The sequence below is a fragment of the Sciurus vulgaris genome (genome assembly GCF_902686455.1).
Source record: "Sciurus vulgaris genome assembly, chromosome: 3".
NCBI classification, from domain to species: domain Eukaryota; kingdom Metazoa; phylum Chordata; class Mammalia; order Rodentia; family Sciuridae; genus Sciurus; species Sciurus vulgaris.
The window spans coordinates 38,709,271-38,729,311 of NC_136463.1; the positions used below are offsets into that span (position 1 = coordinate 38,709,271).

A 20,041-nucleotide genomic window follows, 5' to 3' on the forward strand; every position below is an offset into this window, starting at 1 on the left:
AATGTACACATATCTCTCTAGTCACGTATATTTAGGTTATTCATGAAAATGAAGCCTGATCAAGATCTTAAGTCATATGTTTTTCTGACAAAGAAAAATCATAAAAGCAATGGACATCACATTTCAGTATTTTATAGCTCTCAAGTCTTGCACAAATGGACACTCATCAGTGTGAGGTTTTTTAACAAGTAGAAGAGGCAGAGTAGGATATCTGGCAAAGCTGACTCATTGTACAATTTAAATAACTGTCCAGAAGAGAATGAATGCCTCTTTCTTAAGGGGGTTATTATTCTGTTTTCCCCCCTGGGGCAAGTGATTTCCTCCTAAAACAAATCTTGGTTAAGATAACACTGATCACTTTTCTCAGGTCCCTTTGTCATAAAGGGCCTTACTCACTTCTATCAGACCTCTAGCAGAACAGGTTCTGTTTTCTTTTCCTGGAAGGCACTTGTGAATGAAGTTGTTAATTTTGGGGTGAGTATGTTATCTGTATATTTAATTTACATGACAAATTTTAACCCAGAAGAGGGATCAGACAGTCTGGCATATTTTTAAAAAACTTGTGCCTTAAATCTTCTTTTCTTCCAGTTTGCACTCAAGGGGTTGGAACACAGGTTATTGTTGTTTGCCAGTCTTCCTTGTCTTCATCATGATACCATCGACTTTGAGTCCCCCCACTGTCAATTGTACCCAGAGACTCTCTCTTGATATACCTATGTATCTAGGGTGCTCTGTCTAGTGAAGGTCACATTGATCACATGGAGACTGTAAGGGATTGTTCTCTTCAGAAATCAGCAGGGCCAGTACATAGGTGATTGAAATCATGGGGACTCGGGAGGCCTTTGTATTTAGCTCTGTGGGCAACAGGCAGGGCTGCACCCTGAAGTGTCCCCTGGTCAAATAAGGCAGATCTTTAGAAGGGGAGACTATTTTGTCCACAAATTATAATTTAATAATACTGGAACCCATTGCTCCATTCCTTGTGATTGTCACTTTTCATCTTCCATCCCCATTAAGATAGGCTAGTTAATCGTGTCAGAATGAATGTAATGGGCCGCAGATGAGGTTTTTTTCAAATGTAAAGGCAACCCTGTGAAGTTAAGCATTCCAGTCCACTCCTTTTTCCCAGAGTGGTGGGAAAATGAAATGGGGGTGGACCCAAATGGAAATCACAAAAAATTCAGACTTAAGGACTAAAAATATACAGCCTAATAGAAAGTCACGGGGCAAGCCAACAGCCTTGGTACATTCCCAACAGCTGTACAGCATAGATGCCAACAATTAGCCTCAATGCTTTTAGTGTCTGTTCAGCGTGGACTCTGATCAATGCCTTTATCCAGAAGCCTAAGTTCCTGAACTAGTATACTCAAGGGGAAAAGCTTTCTACCAGTTTCCCCCATCACATCCCAGGGAGTTCCATCTTTTTCCCTCTCATTTAAAACTAATTTTCTTTTATTTTTGTCCTCTGCCACCATCCTTGAATTTCACTTTTTGAAACCATGATTCAAGAACCCAGAAAGAAAATCAGTGAGGCCTATAGCTCACATAGATTTTATTTATCTGCAGTAGTGATACCACTCTTTACCGGTGATGAGTCCTACTTCCTCAGGTGTTGAAGTATAATGCCGGAGAAGCACGCCGAGGCAAATGTAGAGTGGAAATTAAGCTTTGTTAAAGAAAAGTTAAAGTAGACTTCGCCTAGATAGAAGAAGGGGACCCAAAGGCAGAATCTATGGGATGAGCAAATCTTGTCCTTTTTATAGGTTTTATTCTCCCATTCTTTCCCCTGATCTCTTTCCTTCCTGCCTACAGGATTAGGCCCGGTTTTGCAGGTGAGATGTAAGAAGTGAAAAGCAGATAGGGCAGGGAGAGGGCCAAAGTGATTCAGGCAGGTAAGGGCCCAGGGGGCATTAATCAGCATCTCCCTGCCTGTAGTCTCTGACAAGGGCAGGTAAATTTGGTTATCAATGGGCTCTGCAGGTTCTTGACACTCCATTCTCCCAGGGCAGTCTCCAACTTCCAGAGGCAGATGGCTTTCATGGCCTCCATTTCCTCCATCTGACCCGATCCCCTATTTCTACACTAACTACCTGTCCCCAATTCTGGCTTCAGTAGCAGCAAACTAAGCCCTGTTCTCAAACTCTAATTTTATTCCCATGGGCAAAGAGTGACTGGAAAGCAAGGTAGAGGTCAGGTCCTTTTGCCCTTTTCTCTATAGACAAGGCAGCTTTCCTGGGATTTTCTTTTTTCTCCTTATCTCAGGACTGGTGTCCCTGACCTACAGCGGGATGATTTGCAGCTGCCTGGAGTCAGTCTGAGAAGTAGTACTCAGACTGTCAGCATTGGGTTGAAAAGAAAAACAAATCGTTTTTAAAATCCTCCTTTGCTGTCCTGCTATACTCACACATTAGAGGGAGCACCTTTTTGCATCCAACTTAGTTTTTGCCTGTTAAGACTCCTTGTTATGTAATGGTGAAAGAATGGACATTTTTTTAAGCTGTCTGAGGTCACCCTCCCAGTTATCTTAACTCCCTAAGGTCACCCTCCCAGTCATCTCAACTCCCTAAGGTCACCCTCCCAGGAATGGAAACAAAGCCCTTAAAGCTGTTCCAAGAAACAGCCCCAAACAGAGAATAAAAGGGTAAATTGAGCCAGATAGCCAGATAGTGCTCAAACAGAATGATTACCAGAAACTATTGACCAGAATCTACGCCCTATTGTAAAACATTGTGAAACATGTTGTATGTTATCAGCAAACCCAGACCCCCCTTTGAAATTTCCCGGCAGCTTTGTCCCCCCTTTTCCCCCTTTCATGTGTGACTCCTCCCGATGTGTGGTTTCTGCCTTTATAAACCTACAAGATTTTCTACTAGGGACTCGACTCCTGGAGTTGGGTCCCAGCGCGCTGGAATAAACACCTCTTGCGGTTTGCATCAAGTGACGCCTCCTGTGGTTGATTGGGGTTGCCGTCCATCCATGGGACAGAGTTGGGGTTTCCTTTTTTGGGGGCCTTACAATGGCATACATTCCTGTACATTCAGAATCTCCACTTAATTTTATCTCTGACAGACCAACTCCCAACTGCAAGATCGTTCAATAATTCAGAAAGCCCTTCAAAGATTGTTACTGTAAGGAAAAATGCAGCTCAGCTCAGGACTCGGCAGTTCCAGCCCCTCCCGCAGAACTGCCGCTGCGCAAGCCCATCTCAGTTGCGGCTCTACAATAGCTCCCAGAAAAATCCATGGTGGACACAAGGCCTCACGCGAGACTTTATTATGCGGACGACTAGCACGTCCGCTCCAGGGTGAAAAGAAAGGAAAAGAGAAAGATGGCGTGGATGCTTCTCCCAGATATCGGAATCTCCTGGGCTGGAAGGAACCAATAGCAGAGGAGAATACTTGCAAGCTGACTGATGAACCAATAGCTAGCTAGCATGTTAGGACGTAACGTGGGAAGCAGGAAAGTGGCTGTAGCATAGGCGAGAAATTCCTCTAACGTAAGAGGCCGGCGGAGCACAGATTGACAAGTGGTTGGGAGGCGGGGAGAAATGGCTGCACCTGAAAGAGCGAAGTATCGGTTTTGTATTACAGTAACTAAGAAAAATGAGGCTCAGTTCAGGTCCCAAGGCAGCTCAGACCTTTGAATCCAGGGGAGCAAGCACTCTGGGGTGCCCGGTCTGAGTCGTGGTCCAGCGACAGCATCCAGAAAGCCACTCCGTACAAGGGAACTCACACCGGGGAAAGAGAGAGAAAGAGAGAGAAAGAAAGAGAGAGAGAGAGAGAGAGAGAGAGAGAGAGAGAGAGAATGGCACAGGAACTTCTCCTAAGTAGTGGAATTTCGTGGGCTAACAACAATCAGACTAATTGCTGAGAAGGGGCTCGCAGGCTGACTAGTGGACCAATAACTGACTAGGATATTCACAGACTGATGATCTAGGTTGTAAGATGGGAGAGGGAGAAATGGCTGCAACATAAAGGGTGGGGGAGCAGCTTTATACTAGTTACAGTAAAGCATCATCCTTGTTTTAGACAGGTTTGTACCTATAGGTGGCCCATTCAGCCAAGACCTTTCCCAATACAGTCTATAGGATCAACACAGTATTGCCCATGTCTTAAGGGGCCAGAAACAAATGCAAACAAAAAAACATAGGGACAGAGAGGATCCCCAAACTGTGACCAGCAGACGGGAACCTTTAAAAACATACAGACAGATGAGGGAAATTCCCCCAAGTTCCCAATTCCCACTTAGCCATGACTTCTACACCAGTGGTGCCACAGATGTCCCCACAAAAAGGGACCAGATATTCCCACAAAGGGGAACCAGTTGTGTAGAATCAAGGGACTCTGTGTGCATGCCTGGGAGGGGTTGGGGGGTGGGGGGGAGCTTACGAATGGCCAAGGTATCATGACTTTATTGAATTCAGTTTCTTTTTTCTCCAAGTAGACCAAGATGGAGCAATCCTTACAGTGCAGGGAAGGAAGACAGGAGTTCCCAGAAGCAAAGGGGGCGTTGCCAGCTTCTGGGTGTCCCTCAGTCCCTCCCTTTACTTAAAGGAATAGCTCCTCTGGTTTGACCCCAGGCACACTCGCCTTGTAATGTACAAAGCTGCTCCCCCACCCTTCGCATCACAACCTAGCTTGTTAGTCTGAAAGCTGCTCTCTCCCGCCCTTTCTGCTGCAGCCATTTCCCCGCCTCCCAACTAGTCAGTCTGTGAACATCCTAGCTAGCTATTGGTTCATCAGTCAGCTTGCAAGTGTCCTTCTCCGTTATTGGTCCCCTATTAGCCCGAAGGAATTCAACTGCTTAAAGGTAGCTACCCCACCATCTTTTCTCTCCTACACACTTCTCCTCCTCGATTTTCTACTCTTTCTTGTGCGCACCCTTTCTCTTTCCCTTTCCTTTCCTCTCATTTTCTCTCTTACCCTTCAGGAGTCTCTGTTTGCTTAACAAACTCCCTTATGTGATTTCTCATGTCTGGCGTGATTTTTGTGGGATTCCTTACATGCCTGTCTCCTAACTTTCCAATAGTGAGGCTTCAAAAAGTCCACCGCATGGCAATTTGGTTGCTTGGAGTGCCAGGCCTGCCCAAGAAAGCCGAAGAGGGGGCTGCTCTCTGGTCCCACCTAGGGTGCCAAATTTGTTACCAAAAACTTGGTCCTTGTCCCAATGCTAATTTGATAATGAGGACACAGTTTTGAGAAAAAGGAAAAAGAAGGTTTATTGCTTTACTAGCAAAGGAGAAACACCAGGGAATCCTGTCCCAAAGGCTCTGATTCTGTCCATCAGGAGGAACAGGGTGGTTTAAAGGAGCTCTTCAGGGGTTACATTCCAGGTGTGCTCTGGTGGCGGGTTCCAGGGGCCTCCACAGCAGGTTAGGATTTGCTCGTTAATTTGGAGATAGTCATCTCTCAGATCCTCAGCAGGCATCTTCTTCCTGTAGAGCACAGATAGCTCCGGGTAATTTTGCTCCCTGCCCCCCTGGTTGGGGAAGGAGAGAGGGACAAGAGAAAAGGGAAAAGTTGTCCCTTTCAAAAATAAGTCTTGGAGCTATATTCAAAAGGTGAAGTGTGTAAGGAAATCCCACGAAACCACACTGGACACGGGAAATCACATAAGGGAATTTATTAAGCAAACAGAGTGTCTCCCTGCAGGGTAAGAGAGAAAATGAGAGGAAAAGAGAAAGGAAAGCGAAAGGGCGGGTGCTAGAGAGATTGGAAAGCAAGGAGGAGGAAAAGCAATTGTGTAGGAGACAGAAGCAAGAGAGGAAAGATGGCGGTTGAAATCCTCCCAGCTAAGAAGGGACCAATATCGGAGAAGGATACTTGCAAGCTGAATGATGAACCAATAGCTAGCTAGGATGTTCACAGATTGACAAGTGGTTGGGAGGCGGGGAAAATGGCTGCATCAGAAAGGGCGGGGGAGCAGCTTTATACATTACAAAGTGGACCACTATTACTCTTTAGCAGGGGAAGGTCCTGTTGGAGTGGGGAGAATTTTGTAGCAACAGGAACTTTTGGCCTTTGTGGCCTGTAATTTTCCTCTAGGGGAATGGTGGCTCACTGGAGCAGGACCATTGAGATGCAAATTTCAGGTCTTGGGCTAGCTCATCTTCCTCAGACTCTGAATCCTCTCCAGAGTCCTGCATAGCGACCCTTCCCCCATCTTCCTGTATCTCTTTGTCTAATGGAATGTGCTTTGCCTCTGCCTTCAAATTCTTTCCCTGACTTTTGCTTAACATGTTTCTGGTAGACAAAGAGGTCCTTAAAGCTGTGCTGTCCTGCCTATTAGGTCTAAAACTTTTAACAGCATTTCTAAGTCCTGTAGTTAAGTCAATCTACAGGCAATCTGGAACAATTTTCCATAATTGTGAGTTCCTGAGGGCAGATCCTTCTGTCTAATAGCTCAACCAACCTTGGTTCTCAGACAAGCCCTGGATGGCTCCCTGCAGATCACATTTTTGCTTCAGTTATCACATTACCACCTCCTCTTCTACTGTCAAAATTTCCTCCTGCATACCTGATAAGGACACATGACAAAATTTAGGGCTTGATCAGATAAACCAAGATAATTACTTCATCTCAGGATCCTGAAGAAAAGATCCTATTGACAAAGTTCCTTTTGCCATGTAAGGTAGTGCTCACAGGTTCTGGGGATTAGGATGTGGACACCTTGGGGGACATTGTTCAGCCTACTACAGTGACCAGTACTTTGTTTCAGGCCTGGGGATGATCCGTTCTGTCTCCCAACCCATCCCCTCAGAATAGAGTTGTGTATCTTTCTCCAAATCTATACTTTAACCTTCTAGGCCACCCCAACTTTCCCTGTGTTCACTTTATTTGGGTCCTGAGACTATCCTAGGATGGTGTCATCTAATGGAACTTTATGTGATGACCAACAATTCTATATTTGCACTGCCCAACATGGTAGCCACAATTACATGTGGCTGTTGAGCACTTGAATGTGACTTTGTGTGATAGAGAAACTGAATTTTAAATTTCATTTCACTTTAATTAAATCTAATTGAAATTTAAATAACCACTCTGGCTAGTGACTAGTGACTTCTTATTCCCTCTACAGTGTGGTGCTGCCCCTGTTTATAATTTCTCCACAAGATGTTAAACTCATAATCCTTAGCATCACAGCTATATTTTTGGCTTATCCATTCATGGCACTCCCCAGGTCGATATCAGAGAGCTCAGATCTAGACAAATGAAAACAGAAGTTAAGGCCAAGTGGATTCTTTGATGCAAGCCTCTTCTCACACTTGTTTTGGATCAGCTGTGCTCCTAACCTCCTTCTCCAAGTTCCTGCAGAATCTGAAGAGGTTTCCACAGGGCCTCTGGAGTGATGGGGGTAGCTGAGGGCAGGACAGGCAATTGGATTGTGTCTACTGACCCAGAGAAGTAAAAGCCCTGTACTTCTGCTTTTTCATGAAGCTGAGAATACTCAAATTATTTTCAAGGTAGTCTCTTCCTTGTCTACCTTACTCAATGGCCACCCTTTGGGGGACCACAGAAATATGTCCTTAGGAAAGGTGCACAAGAAAGGGTCCTAACCTGGAGGTTGACACTGGCTGGAGTTCTGCTCTGCTAAGTGGCCTTTGGCAAGTGACTTCCCAGTTCTTGGCCCTTAGTTTCCATAAGATGAGAGGTTTGAAACACAAACCTAAGTGTTTGGTCTAAGTGTTTCTCACAGCTTTAACAGACTGTGACTCTGTTCCATGGATCAGGCTTTATTGTGTACATAATTACACTTCACATCCGGGTTCTCTCTAACGCACATGGTATTAAGTTCTGATTGAGAGTTACTAAATACCCATGACTTTCGGTTACTCCCACAGCACTGCAGAACAAAACCAGAAACGTCTACTTTTGTTCTCATGATGCCCCTTCATATTTGCTTTGATCTTCAGAGTGCTGCCTTGAACTAATCTGATCCTCATGACAAGAACAGACATTAAGGCTCAGAGAAGGAGGGAGAGAATTTTCCACAGGCCAGGCCCTATGATGGGTACCTAACACATTGCCTTACAACAGCCCTTCAAAGTGGGTAATATCATCCCCATTTCCCAGGTAGAAAAATGGAGGTCCAGTAAGGCAAAATAATTTTACCAATGTTTTACAGGTAATAAGATGATGAAGTTGCTTTTCTGATTCTGAACAACTTCCTGTTCCTCTACAGTATGCTGCTGCCCCTGTCTATAGTTTCCCCACGGAAAGTTAAACTCATAACCCCTAGCACCACAGCTGTCCTTTTGGATCATCCTTTCGTGGTGCTCCCAAGACGACCTCAAAAAGTCACTTGACCTCTCTGTGCCTCTTTTTTTTTCTACACTTGTAAAATAGAGGGCAACAGAGCATTAGATTTAGTAATTGCTAAAGACTTCGTAATTGCTCAGACTTTCTGTTTTTGAAACTGTAGTTTGTCCCAACTAAGAGTACCAGGCAATTCCCTTCACCAAAAATCAAATTAAAAATCACAAAGAAAGTCTACATTTGCAAACAAAGAAAAAACATTTTATTATGAAAATTCCTGGAATCAACTGCATTATCCATGTATCCACAATAGCAGAGAAGTCATGGGTGGACCATCCCCATGGGGGACATGTGTCCATAAATAATAGAAATAACTCCAAATACAATAACAAAGCATACAATAAAGATTAAATTAAGAGAAGGAACAGGGGTTTCTGAGAGGAGTTGGGAACATGGAGAATAAGGTGCATCTTGCTGAGAAGTGCAGGGGTCTCAGGTGATCTCACTGAAGACATCCTGCCCCTGAGCCTGGTGCAGCTCAGTTCAGTTCCAGGTCATCCATGTACTCCTGGACCCAGGTCTCACTGGGGTTGGCACAGACTTGCCTGCCCTTTTTGGTTTGGAATCTGTAGGACAAAGAGTGGACACATTAGAATCCCATGGGACCATTGAGGACCCTCAATACTACCTCTCTTGCCTGTGGTAGGCATCTTTCTCGGCTTGACTGTGGCTCATGTTAGGCATCTCTATTGGATGGGATCCTTCTAGAATGACCCTGGAACCATACTTCTATAACTTCTACCTACTGGATTTATCTGTAGCCCCAGGGATTTCCCAGATTAGAAACCAGTGGACTTTGTAATCCATATGGTTATATCTTTCCTTTTCCTAGCAGTATCTTTTCCATGATTTTCTGATCTTCTTTAAGAAATTTGCTTATGTCTCATGATGATTTTGACTTTTCCTGACTTTCTGGCCTCTGGATAGCTTCTTCCCCAGGAAGCAGCTTCTTGTCCTTTGTCTGCCACCTAGCCACTTTCAGGACTCAAAAAGTGACCCCATGACCTGCTTCCTCGATGCCTTGGCAGAGCTTCAGCCCTGAGAACCACTTCCCCCTGCTTAATCACCTTTTGCCCAAAATGGGCTCCCTTTTGAATCCCACCCCTCACCCTTGCCTCCCAGAGCAGCCCAGAGGTAGATACTCACACCACGGCAGGCTGGGAGCAGAGGCTGCTGGTCTCAAAGTAGTCAATCACAAAGTTTCGAGGAAGCTTCCGCAGGGTGTAAGAGAAGCAGCAGGCAGTGGGAGGGTCTGAGCCCACTGGAAGGAAAGGTGCATGTGAGATCAAATTCGAAGATCTATACAGGAGTTATTCATTTTGGATTCTAATTATGGGCCTGCATTGAACATCCCTGTGGAGCTATCATAACCCCAATTATGGTCCCTATATCCATGCCCACCCACCCAAAGTGGCACTCATATTCTAAATAGGGAATCCTGAGCAAAGATGAGAAAGAGTTCTAGCAGATTGGAATGAGTCTCAGAACATGTCTTACTCCCTTTGTATGACAGATGGGGAAACCAAGGCACAGAGAGGGACAGGCTTAAGCCAGTAGTCAGAGACAGCTTGTTCAACTTTCTGATTTCTAGCCCATCCTCCTCTGTTCGCTGTTAATTCTTAAGAAAACAGGACCTTAAGTTTTATTGACTGTCTTCTAGACTACATTGAATAACAGGCTACTTGGAAATCTTCCCAGCTCCGTTTTTGTCCCCTCCTAGCTCCAACCTTGACCCTAGAAATAACAGTGAACTTACTTGGTGCTGAGAGCACTGGAGAGCAGAAGGCAGCCCCGAGCACAAGGAGAGAGAGGACAGTCACGCAGAGCTTCATGGTCTTGGTGGAGGAGAGGTTTGCCTAGAGCTGAGACTGCAGAGCTCAGAAGCTTCAGAACCTGGCCACGTCCTGTGCTGATCTGAGTTGCAAACCCCTCTTTATAGGGATTCTGAGGCCTGGGACAGAGGTGGAGGTATAGGAGGGTGCATGGAATTTCCAGGGTAGAGATGATGTCATGGCACCAGTAAAGAAACTGAACCTAGCAGAGAGTGAAGAGTTCCTCACAGTTTCTCTTGCCCAGGGCTAAGTCATCACGGAAAAAAAGAGAAGGGAGTTGGAGGGGAGAAGAAGTGGGCTGTGCCCTAGAGGGAAGTGGTACACCAGAGACAGTGACCGAGCCTGGGGAGCGATTAGCAAACAGAGAGGAAGGATGAGACATCATAATTGCTTGAAAGGGCTCGTGAACAAGAACAAAGCTGCTCTGGATGGTTGGCACCTCCAGAAACTGGAGGCTTCATGTCAGTCTTTCCAGGTTGGCGGTGGTCTCCAGAACAGACATAGGTTGTGAGCGCAGAGAGAAACCATTGTCCCCCCACCCTCCCTGTGGGTTCTTCCACACACAGAGACACATCTAATCAGAACTTCATTCAGGAAAGGGGTCAGTTAGCCAGTCCTAGAACAAGGAGGGAATGAAAAGGAAACTAAGATTTCAGGATATTTTCTTGGACCAATAAGAGAACAAGAGAAAGAAAGCAGTAAGAGTTAAGTTTGGACGACCCAGGCAAAGAATGTTGTAGTGTATAAATAGGATTGGCTACCTAGCAATAAGTTTACCTGTGTCATTGACAGACTATGTAACCTAAGCATTCCCGGTCCATAGGGAATGCCCTGTGTGCCCCTGTCGATCCCTGGCTGGTTTCGCAATGCTGGGGACCAGTACAGAAGGAGAAGCTTACCAAGGGCAGGGATGCAGTGGTGCGCAGAACATGGCAAATGAGGGGCATTCAGATGAGTAGACTGAGATCTCACCCACCTTTGGCTCAGCTACTCTGACCCACGTGCTTGCCCCTAGCACACCATTGCCATCTGCTGTGCTCTAAGAAAATAGAAGAGTCAAAAGACAGAGCCCAGTCTCCTGAATGCTTTTGAGTTATGGGATAGGAGCAGCATTCTAGGGCACTTCAGAGTCGTTTGATAAAGTGCAAGCCATTTACTTTATCGTTCTATCCACCTTCTCCCAAAAAACTGCGCTTAACTCTTTCCCTTTCTGTGCTAACCCTTTTATTTTTGGAACCGGTGTTCTGGTCTTCAGAATGAAGCCTGCAGGACTGTGAGCTGGTAGGAGCAGCTCATCAGTGACCACCATACTCCAACCACTGAACCCAACAGCCTTGTTCTTTCTAAAGTGGAAGTGGACCTTCCTCACCTGCTGCAGCATGCTCTTTGGCTGTCAAGGACACAGGGAAGTGACTTCTAGGGACACTACACTCTGGACACATTACATTCCTGAGAGAAACATCAAACCTCACCAGGCTTAGTGGATCCGAGAATACTGTCAATCTTCCTTATGAAGCATCTTTCTTCAATTAATGCTTTTATGTTTTTATGTTGTTTCTAGCCTCTTTCTAAGCAGATCACAGGGAATACTCAAGCAAAAGAAGAAGATAATTCTGTGGGGGCGTCCTCTCTGCCACTACCCGGGTGGAGGAGGAAAGGGTTAACTGTCGGAGGAGGATGTTGGGAGTTTTTCTATTTATTACCCAAAAAACTGATCTACTCAATGGACACACAAGAGCCAATACTCTTCATATGAGAGGGTAGTGATGGGTCTGGCCATACCTGCTCTGGCTTCTTACAACTCGCCCATCTCTCCTTTATTTATAATATACAGGTAGAGGGGGCAAGGACCGGGAGGAGCTTCTTCTGTGATGGATAGGATAGGGTGGAGTTAGGGCAGCCATCCTTTAAGAGGAAAATTCCAGGAGGAGACAGGGAATCACTCCCATGCAGCGCCACATGCCTACCAGCAGTTCCTAAAAATCAGGCCTCTGCATTCCATGGCTCAACCTAGTCCGATTCTGCTAAATAAGGATGGCTTCCCACAAATCTGTAAAGTGTTTACAGAATTATACTCTATGCTATGTGACAGTATGTGTCAGATCTGTGTCAGATGTTGGGGGTTCATGATGGTGGATTCATGAAAGTGTCCAAAAAATGTAAGACCTACATTTCTTTTTAAAAATATTTTTATTTCAGTTTTTTCTTTTATGAAAAATATAAGTACTCTACAAAAATTAGAAAATACAGGGAAAAATAAATAAAAATTTAAATTATGCTATCATTCTTTATCCAATTTTATATTTTACTATTACTATATAATATTCTTTCTTAAATTAACATGTTTTATTATTGTTTCTTAATATTCTTCCATGTTATTAAAAACTCAAACATGATTCAAAAAATAGCATTAATAAATGTATGAGATTTCATTGTATGGATATGACAAAATTTACATTTAACTATTCTACTATTTAGGTTGGTCCATTCAATTTGTTCAAAGCTTTTCTCTATTATAAGTTGAGATGAGACTTGAATAAATATGTACAATTTTCATGTGCTGATTTAAATTTTTTTCATTAAAATTTTTAAAAATTTTAAATGATAATGATAAAACTTAACACAGCATTTACTACAAGCTAGTAATATTCTAAGCCTTTCACAGACATTAATGTATTTAATCCTCACAGTGACCCTCTAAGGTAGGTACTTTATCCCCTTTTACACATGAGGATGCTGAAGCACAGAGAAGTCTATAACCAAGCAAAGAACACACAGCTGACAGACTGATGGATTTGGAAATGAAATCAAGCAAGTCTGGCTCTAGAGATTAAATAAATCAGAAAGGGAAATGTGCTTTATGATAAATTTAAAAGCCCTGTGATTGTGATGTGAAATATCTTTCAATTTTGCATTTTGCAACAGATCTGCTTTTGAGCAATAAAATCCATGGACTTATCTCTTTTTCTTAGAAAACTTGGGGAATTAAATAATAGTCTTTCATATGTGTTCTAAATATTAACCCCTGTGGCTGCCACAGGATTTGCCCATGTTCACCCTGCCTGTGGTTTGCATGAAGAGGAAACTGCTTGGTCAAATTGACACCTCATTCATTAACAGCAGGGAAGAGACGCTTTTAAGGAAACACAGGTAGCTCAGAAGGACCAGAGTCTTGGTTTTGAGGAAGTCTGAAGGAGGCAAGCTGCAGGCCAAAGAAGCCACTGGGCATCAGGTGTCAGGTCACAGAGGAACTTCTGGTTCATGCTGGATGCAATGCCAAATAGTTGAAGAATGTTAACAGAGGGATACAGAGATTGATTTGCACTTTAGCAAAATCACATTGGATGCTGTATGGTGGGACAGACTAAAGAGGAGGAAATGGAAGGATAAACAGTTGCTAGAACATGGACAATGGTCATAGTGAGAAGCTGTGAGGGCCTGACCTCTGGCTGCAGCAGTGGCCATGGTCACAGTTGGATGCACCTAACTTCAAAAACAGGCTAGAGCTGGAGATTGAGTAGATGTAGGAGAGGCAGAGGGCGGGGGTCAAGGGCAACTCCCAGGTTTCCGTCTTGGAAACTTGACAGGAAAGGATGCTTTCTACTGGGTAGAAAATACAGAAGGAATCAAGGGAAAGGACTGAGTTCATTACCAAGATGTATGCCCTGAGGTACTGCTCACACACACAAAGTAGAGAAAATGACAAGAACTCAGGACAGGAAAGAAAGGACTGATTGCAGAAAGAAGGGACTGCATAATAAGATGTTGTCTCTCTCAGACATTAGAAAGGGGCCTCCAGGATGCCGTTTCTGTGAGAAATGAGACCACGCCTGTTGCAACCTGACTACGTGGACCACATCCAAATTAAAAAGGCCAAGGCTAGACCAAACAAGGGTGTCGGTGTTGCTATCGGTGAGATCCATGGGGCCACTGCTGCAGAAGGAGAGAACTGAAGTCAACACCTAGAGAAAGGCTGCCTTGGAGGAAACCAATCCAGCAGGGCCGGAACATGGGAAGCGGGCACACGAGGAGGAGGCAAGCAGAGCGGTCTGAGGCTAGGATGTCTGAGAAGAGGAATCGATCACTGGGCACTCCCTGTACTCATGGGTGGGACGCTGTGCTAGGGAGGGGCCTCAAGGGGACTGGAGTGAGCTGGAAATCTAGGGCACAGAGCAAGCCCCTCCGTGGTAAAGATCCACTGTGTTGACCGCTGGCTACTTTCTGTCTCCACCACCTAAACAATTTTGGGTGCTCCCCAAAAGAGCCAGACCTGACACTGTGGACTTTGTCAGACTTCCCTTCCCAACTCTGTAATGAGAGTTTAGACATGACCTATATTGTTAGTTGTTAGCCAAATCTGTGATTTATTCTTTTACCAAATATTTATTAAACTGTACTCCGGGGCTGAGGCTGTAGCTTAGTGGTAGAGCACTTGCCTCGCATGTATGAGGCACTGGGTTCCATCCTCAGCAGCACATAAAAATAAAAATACTGTGTCCATCTACAACTAAAATACATTTTAAAAGCTATACTGCGTTTGGGCTTTATGGTTATCCTTGGGGATACATTGGTAAATAATAATTCAGACAGTGAAATAGTAACTGGCCATTTCCATCTGTGTGACTGTGGGCAAATCATTTCACCTGGGAACATCAATTTGTCACCTAGGAAATTCCTAAGAGTCTCCCAATTCAGCCATTCTGGAACTCCCTTTACTCGATCAGCTTGTGTATTAAGCACACACTATGCACACAAGCCCAAATACATGGCAAAGGGCTGCTTCCTGGCTTGGGGACTGATATGGAAAATCTTACCAATATATAAACACAAAGATATCGCTTTTATTAAAAACAAAATTGTGAGGTTACAGAGATTAGAGATTTTTCATGTCATCATTATGTGCTGGGATTTGTTAGGTAGACTCGACCAATAAGACTTGGTCTGAATTTGGTTTAAAATCAACAGTAGGACATCACCTAACTTTTTGAAATGGAGTTTACTCAGATGACTAATCATATACTGGCGAGTGCTGTAATCCTGGAAGTAGATAGTGTCCATGATCAGAAACATTGATGCAGCTGTTTCCACTTCCTCTTCGCACCCTCCCCAGCTCATAGATGCCGGCTCTCAGAAACTTAATCATGTATGAATGTGGTTCCCCTGCGGAGCCCTGGTGGGCAGGGAGGGTAGGCTGAGGAAAGTACATCCTCTGAGATGGCTTTTCTAGTGAAATAAGCCATAATGACTCCTTTTTTGTTTGTTTGTTTGTTTTGTTTTGTTTTTGGAAACGATAGCAATTTGGGGAGATACAAGGATTGCTATCATCCCAGTGAAATCTCCCACGGCCCTCTGTCTTTGCTTTACCTCCCTCACTACCTGCATTAGCATCACTGAGAAGGAGGATAGAAACAGAGCCCAGAGCCCACGTGTGTTTAAAAATGGAACTCTACAGACACTAAGGAAGGACAGAATTCCGAAGGTGTGGTCTTTATTTGCTTAGGTGGGGTGTCCTTTGTCCTCTGGCATCTGACAGATCAACTCTGATTCCTCTGGAGAAAAGTCAAGGCCCTTCCTGGTTGGGCTCCGTTTAGCCTGGTTACCCATTCCCGCACGCTAGCAGCTCCACTGAACTCTGCCCTCGGAGCTCGGGAGCCCTCCATGCCACACCTGTGACTTTGCATCAGGGGAACCTACACCTCTCACTCCATCTGCACATGTTCCAACCCCAAATAGTTTTCAAGATTCAACCGAAACTCCATCCCTTCCACGAAGCCTTCGCCTATCTTCCCAAGGAGGCTCATTTCTCCCTCTTCATAGTGTTCTGAGCTTTTCTTTCTTCTTCTAGGAGTCCTGGCATGCACTTTCGTCTTCTCCCCCTGGCCCTTTGGCACCAGGGATTGAACCCAGGGGTGCTTTACCACTGAACCACATCCCCGGCCATTTTTTATATTTTAATTTTGAAGCAGGATCACATTAAGTTGCTTAGGGCTTTGCTAAATTGCTGAGGCTGGTCTTGAACTTGTGCTTCTCCTGCCTCAGGCTCCCAAGTTGCTGGTATTACAGAGTGTGCCCCCCCCACACCAAGCCTAGCACTTTCTGCTATTGCTGTGAATACCTGCTTATGTACTCTACCTGCCCATTCCAGACTGGGGGCATCCAAGGACAAAGGCCATCAAAAAGAACTCAACCCATTTCTCATAAAAGATGATGTGTGCGTATTAATTACAAAATAATAAAAGGTAGAAAAGGGAAAAAAAGTAGATTTGGCTGAGAGGGTAGACATTTTTTCTACATCACTCTTTTTTGCATTGAGAGGAATATGAAAAGAAAACTGCTTCAAGTTGGGTAATATTTACCTGAGTATCACATAGGATGCTGCAAACTGTTTAGAGAAATGAGAAACACAAGACTTTGTTCTAGCAAAGGTCATTGGATAGGAACTTCAGTGTATTTATCAAAATTTATTTTAAATTAAGCTGGGCACGGTGGTACATGCCTGTAATCCCAGCAGCTCAGGAGGTTGAGGCAGGAGGATCAAGAGTTCAAAAACAATCTCAGCAATGGCAGGACACTAAACAACTCAGTGAGACCCTGTCTCTAAATAAAATACAAAATAGGGCTGGGGGTGTAGCTCAGTGGTTGAGTGCCCCTGAATTCAATCCTTGATACCCCACCAAATTTTTTATTTTAAATTAAACAATTAATGACACCTTCACTTTTCACCCAGTGATGTAAATATTTTAAACCAAAATTTGTGGCTGGCTAGAAGGTAATACAGTCTTGATAAATAAAATGAGAAAAATCTGGAAAAAGAAAAAAAAATAAAAGAAGCCAAGAAAATTAAAAACACCATAGACCCATCACACAAATATAAGCATTATTAGTTCTTCAGGGCTTTTATTTCTAAGGTTTTTTTATTTTTCCCATGCCTAGGGTAGGCATGGAAATACAGACACAATTCCATACAGTCATACAATTCTCCACCTTGTATAATTTGTACAATTTTTTATCTTACTTTTTAACATTGATGTCATATTTATGCCACTTCACTCAGTTTTAGGGCTTAATAACAAAAAATCCAGGAAACATGCCATAATTTACTCTACCATTCCTTCAGAGGAAAATCATGAATGATGCTAGGCCAGAGGTCTTTTTGTTTGAAGATACCTCCATATCTGGCTTTCTCTGTAGAACTCTTTCCTAGAAACACTTTTTCTAGGTTGGGGGTACACAGCTCCTGACATACTGACACCCACACCTAAAGGAACTTTTTGATCCCCAACGAGAGTGTAACTGAGTGCCCTTGTCATTCTATGACTGTTCAATGAATGGACAGATGAAACGTGACATCACGCTTCCTATTCCTCCAGCTGGGGATTCTTTAATTAGGCACCTAATATCTGGGGGGCAGGGGGAGTTGCCACCATCCACAGCTAACCCCATGTGGTTACAGAGACAGAGAAAGCACCACGTTTCAGTTCTGTGGGAACGAACAGGAATGGAAAGGACATTCATAAATAAGTTCTTATGAGAAAGGATCAGCTAAGAATAGCTCTGGACAGACACCCCTCTCCTCCCTCTCACAGGGAAACCATTTCCCCCAAAAGAAACCAGAGTAGGTCATGAGTTGAGAACTGAGACCTACAGCTCAGAGATGCTATTCTTGGATATCCTGAGCTCCTGTGGTCACCAAAGACCCTGAGTTGTGTAACTGCATGACAGCATTACTATGCTTAAAATTTTCCCCTGGCACCCCCAGATTCCACTTCCCCACCCGCCAGGGTTGCCTATAAAGAGAAGGGGAGATGGCTTCAGATGCCAGAAGGACACAGGCAGCAAAGGACACAGAAGGACAGAAGGGTCAGCGAGTACCCAGACCCTTCTTGGATCTACTGACACTTGAAACCACATTCCATCACTCGCTCAACATCATGCAGGTCCCCACGGCTGCTCTTGCTGTCCTCCTCTGCACCATGGCTCTCTGCGATCAGGTCTTCTCGGCACCACGTGAGTTCACCCTGCTGTGGTGGGTGTCCCAACTCTCTGGCCATAGGGAGACCACATCAGTCTTTTCTTGTGGTCTCAAGAACCCAGGAGAAAAGAGAAAACTTCTTAAAGGGCTACACAATGCCTTGGTCTTTCTCTGAAGGACTTTTGTCTTTACAAGGGGTCTTAGCTCCTAGTCCCCAGTTCTGAGAGTCAGGGTGGGGGCAGGGGTTCCTTCTTTGTACAGACAGGGGGAAAAAGGGAGCTCTAAACAACTGAGTTTGCAAGAGGCAGAATCCAGACCTGGTTCATTTACCAGACCTCTCCAGGTCTCCCCAGGATGTCTTAAGATAGATGTCCCAGACTTCTCTTTTGCTGGGGTATGATTTCTTGAACCAAACAAAATTCCCTGAAGAGAGATAGGAGAATAGTCTGCTTGGCTATCAAATCACACAGGAAAAGAAAGCCCACAGTGAAGAGTCAGAAAGGGGAACAGAGAGAAAGGAAGACAGAGATATGGAGGTTTCTAGGTAGAAATGCCCAAATGCCTTCCTGAGACCTGGTCTCCAGCCCCCAGCTGCACAGGGCTCTTTTCCTCACCCTCTCAGGATGCAGCCGCTGGCTGCCTTCCTTCTGAATGATGACTTGAACTCATTCTGTCCCTTTCTCCACAGTTGGCGCTGACACCCCAACGGCCTGTTGCTTTTCCTTCGTCTCCCGGCAGATTCCACGCAAATTCATAGCTGACTATTTTGAGACCAGCAGCCAGTGCTCCCAGCCAGGTGTCATGTAAGTGCCAGTGCTCTGCCCACCCTTGGGGACAGTCCCCAAGGGCACAGGCAGGCCAGATTAGCAATCCTAGACAGGCCCATTCTTGTGGGGCCCATCACATATATAGGATTCAGCTCTTTAGATGTGACCTGACTTGGTGGTGGAGGTCGGGGGTTGGGGTCCAGAGTGAGGGAGGCTGCCCCATCCCAGAGAGAAGGGACAAGAAGAAGGAGGTGGCAGGATCCTCTGAGAGGCTCTTGAGTTGGTGAGGGAGACTCTCTAGAGTGACATAGGCAGAGCAATTCTGAGTTGCCCAGGACAGGGGTTGGGATGGAGGGACCACCATGAGCCCAAGATGTGTTGATCCTGTGTTTCTCCCCGCAGCTTCCTAACCAAGAGAGGCCGGCAAGTGTGTGCTGACCCCAGCGAGGCCTGGGTCGAGGAATACGTCGCTGATCTGGAACTGAATGCCTGAGTGGCCTGGAGGCAGCAAGGAACCCAGTGACCTCCGAGGGACCTTGGGGAGCAGGAGCCGGTGTCTTGGAAACATCCCTGTGACTTCATAGCTACCTCTCCTATGGGCTGGTTATTGCTAAACAGCCTCACTCTTAACTTAAATTTTTATTTATTTATATTATTTAATTTTTATAATTTATTTCAATTTTCATTTCATTTTGTGACTGTTTTGCTCCAAAAGATCCCAGGGCACCTTCTTTACCACTCATCCCTTCTCCCTTTGCTCACACTGTTTGGTGACAGTTGAATGACTGTCATTAGCTTCTTCCAGGCAGACATGGTATAAAAGCCGTCAAACTGACAGATACATAGTGGGTCCTTTGGCTCCGGGCTGTGTCCAGCTGGTGAAATAATAAAGATGCTCTTTTAAAAAGAAAACTGGCATTAAGTTGGTGTGTGTTTTTCCAGAAAATCAGAATCACTGGTTAAGAGAAATAAGGGTGAATAATAGGAAGATGTGACTTGGAGGGACTTGCGGGGAGAAGAATGGGGCTACTGCCTTCACTCCACTTTACATGGGAGGCACAGTTCTGGAACATTCCAAACTACAAATATTTCATAACTCATAATGTAGCTGCTGTAGGAAAATTCACTCTTTGAATTGATACTGTAAGCAAAAAT

At 44.7% G+C, this 20,041-nt stretch overlaps 2 protein-coding genes across 2 annotated transcripts; one reads left to right on the forward strand and one right to left on the reverse strand.

Annotated features, from left to right (window-relative positions):
- Positions 1-8,502: 8,502 nt before the first annotated feature.
- Positions 8,503-10,353, reverse strand: CCL4 (C-C motif chemokine ligand 4). Its single transcript, XM_079132488.1, has 3 exons — positions 10,072-10,353; positions 9,462-9,576; positions 8,503-8,881 (listed from the first exon to the last, which is right to left on the reverse strand). Exons 1-3 carry the CDS (start codon positions 10,145-10,147, stop codon positions 8,794-8,796), a joined length of 279 nt encoding a protein of 92 aa, XP_078988614.1. The 5' UTR covers positions 10,148-10,353; the 3' UTR covers positions 8,503-8,793.
- Positions 10,354-17,998: 7,645 nt separating this feature from the next.
- LOC306657016 (C-C motif chemokine 3-like 1) lies at positions 17,999-19,798 on the forward strand. The gene is made up of 3 exons (XM_079132677.1): positions 17,999-18,154; positions 18,808-18,922; positions 19,289-19,798. Exons 1-3 carry the CDS (start codon positions 18,079-18,081, stop codon positions 19,377-19,379), a joined length of 282 nt encoding a protein of 93 aa, XP_078988803.1. The 5' UTR covers positions 17,999-18,078; the 3' UTR covers positions 19,380-19,798.
- The last annotated feature ends 243 nt before the right edge of the window (positions 19,799-20,041 follow it).